Below are 2,993 nucleotides of genomic sequence, written 5' to 3'. Positions count from 1 at the left end.
AGTGTCAGCTCCTCAGCAGAATAACATACGCCACCATTTGGATTTTAACAAAAGAACTTTAATCAATCTTATCCTTAATAGTCTAATTTAGAATAGAAGTCAAATCTGGAGTCATTGATGGAGAACTTCTTCGTTGCTTAACAAAAGCAACATGATGCTATTAGATTGTTGACAACAAAGGTGGATCAACTAGCTACACATAATAAGATGCTTGAGAATCAGGTAGCTCAATAAGCTAGTATTAGTGTATTTGCCCTAGGCCATTATCTTGGATCTTTTGTATATCATTTTGTTTATTAATAAAAGATGTTTTATTATCATTATTATTTGTTTGCATGTTATATAATAATGATTAACATCCCTGGTTACTTGTCATTATAATGATAATAATAGAATATGACTAGTATGATTATCGATTGATAATCATGAGATGATTATATGTATATTGATATAAATTAATAATCATAGATACTTGTTAGAGAATAAAATATTGGATGGACCCATATTGAGATCACTACATGGGTTATTGTCATAAGTGAATCTCAAAATAGTTATGTTTTAATCATTTGACTTGAAATTGTCATAATTTTCAATATAAGGACTGTTATATTTTGGCATAACCAAACATTGTCTTTAATTGGATAATCACAAAGGTTATGATTGAGTATAATAGAAATTATGTAGAGAATATTGAACAATCAAGATAGAATTTGTTCCTCTCTTTGAGAGATATATCTTTTAGGCCCCTCGATAAGTGAGAATGAGAAATGCATGGCCATACTCAAATGAATTGATAACGTGATCAATATCATTTGGTTTTATCAGTCTACTTAAAGATCGAGAAATCATAAGTTTGAACATTATAAGTTTGACATTAACCATGACTTATGTTCAAACTAGATATCATGTGATAAAGGGATTAATACATGTTCTGTTTATTAGGTTTTATCGGACTATCGATCCTCATATTAATTGGTTAGTCATAACGTCTTGCTAGAGGCCACTTATGATTCATGGGCTTTGTTGGACTGGGTCTATTGCCAATTAATGTGAGCTTATTAGGTCACACACAAAAGAATATTATTGATGTGCTATATCATATTAATGGGTTAAGAGCCCGTTAGTATAATTAATAATAATATTAATAAAGATATTATTATTAATATTAATTATTTTAAATATTATAAGATAATAATATCTGCAGCCTATCTGTAACGGTTATAGATAAAAGGTCCTTTCATTTTATTTTGAAAAGAACTTATCGCACAGATATATTGGTATATGCGATTATGTGCCTCTTACCATGATCACAACTCTTTTATGAAAAGAAAAGTGTGAAAACGAAAAAGTTTTTGAGAGAAAACAAGTGAATAGAAAACACCTTCTTTGAGAGCTTTACAAAAAGCGTGAAGAGGGTTTTTGTGATCATTTTCTGTGTTGCAGATTTAGAGCACATAGCTAGTCCATCCGTTCAAAGAGCTAGCATTCCAGACAAAAATGTTCGTGTGGATACCATAAAGGGTGTTTGTTTCAGAAGCAGCACCTCTAGTCCGAAATAGTTTCTGAAAAGGTTAGTTTCTTTATCATCCCTTTCGAATTAAACGAAGCACTCAGATCCTGAAAGTGAAAACAAAGATCTTTTATTTTTCCACTACGTATTTTGATTTTAGTGATTTCTAGGCTTCCTTACAGCTAGTTCATCTAGTAAAGTTGTAGGAAAGTTACTAAGCTAGCTTGAATATCCAAGGGAGCATTGTAATTCACTAATTTTGAGAAGTGAGCAGACATTTGAAACTAAGGATGAGGGAGATATGAAGAAATCTACAGATGGAAATAATGTAAACAATGAAAAAGTTATAGTTGAGAAAGATTTATACAAGAAAAAGTAAACTAGAGAAGAAGAATCCAAGTACATTCCACCAAAGCCATATATGCTTCCAATACCTTTTCCTCATAGATTTCAGAAAGTTAAATTGGATGCTCAATTTGGAAAGTTATTGGAGATGATCAAATCTCTTTACATGAATATTCCTTTTACTAAATCCCTTTCTCAAATGCCTTTATATGACAAGTTTATAAAGGAGATACTATCCAAAAAGAGAAAGCTTGAAGAGTTTGAAATAGTGTCACTAATTAAACAGTTAGGTGCAATCTTTCAACATAAGCTCCCTTCTAAGCTTAAAGATCCTGATAGTTTTTCTATCCCATGTGACATTGGCGATTTTCATATTGATAGAGCTCTTTATGACCTTGGTGTAGCGTGAGCTTAATACCCTTATTAACCTATCAGAAGATGAAATTAGGTGAACTTAAATCAACCACTATCTATCTTTAGTTAACAGATTGATCAATAAAATATCCAAGAGGAATTTTAGAAAATATTCTGCTTAAGGTTGGTAAGTTCTTTTATCCCTGTGGATTTTATTGTACTTGATATGGAGGAAGATTGAGAACACCCATTATTCTTGGAAGACCATTCTTGGTCACTATTGGAGCCACTATAGGTGTGAAGAATGGAAAGTTAGTATTGCAAGTCGGGGAAGAGCAAGTTATTTTTAACTTGTTTGATACTTCTACAAAACCAGATGTAATATATTCTTGTTTTCGAATTGATGTGACAAAAGGATGTGAAAAAGATGATGTTGAAGTACTTTACAAAACAAATCTAGTCATTCTTCACACTGAAGATGAACTAGTACATGATCTAGCTCCATCATCTCTCGAGGATAAAATTGCGGCTCTAAAGATTAAATCTAAGCCTCCCTCATCCAAAGATCAGTAGATCTTTTTCATCTAAAGTTTCAACTAAAAGTGTGGTGGCAGTATTAGACAAAGTAGAAGAGTTTTCATAGTCAATGGAAGAAAATAAAATACAAACATATTGAAGCACCTATCAAGAATGGATTCCACCTCTCATATCCAAATCACCGTGAAAACTAAGGGAGTTAAGCCAATGACTATAAACAAGCGCTTTTAAGGAGGCAACCCAAAAT

General features: G+C 31.9%; 1 protein-coding gene across 1 annotated transcript; it reads left to right on the top strand.

Moving 5' to 3' along the window:
• The first annotated feature begins 1,931 nt into the window (after window positions 1–1,931).
• On the top strand, window positions 1,932–2,782 carry LOC110608929. The gene is made up of 2 exons (XM_021748209.1): window positions 1,932–2,260; window positions 2,446–2,782. Exons 1-2 carry the CDS (start codon window positions 1,932–1,934, stop codon window positions 2,780–2,782), a joined length of 666 nt encoding a protein of 221 aa, XP_021603901.1.
• Window positions 2,783–2,993: the final 211 nt, after the last annotated feature.

Source organism: Manihot esculenta, chromosome 2, assembly GCF_001659605.2.
Source record: "Manihot esculenta cultivar AM560-2 chromosome 2, M.esculenta_v8, whole genome shotgun sequence".
Lineage (NCBI taxonomy): Eukaryota > Viridiplantae > Streptophyta > Magnoliopsida > Malpighiales > Euphorbiaceae > Manihot > Manihot esculenta.
Note: the sequence above shows the minus strand (reverse complement) of the source record. Positions and strands in the feature narration are given on the sequence as shown.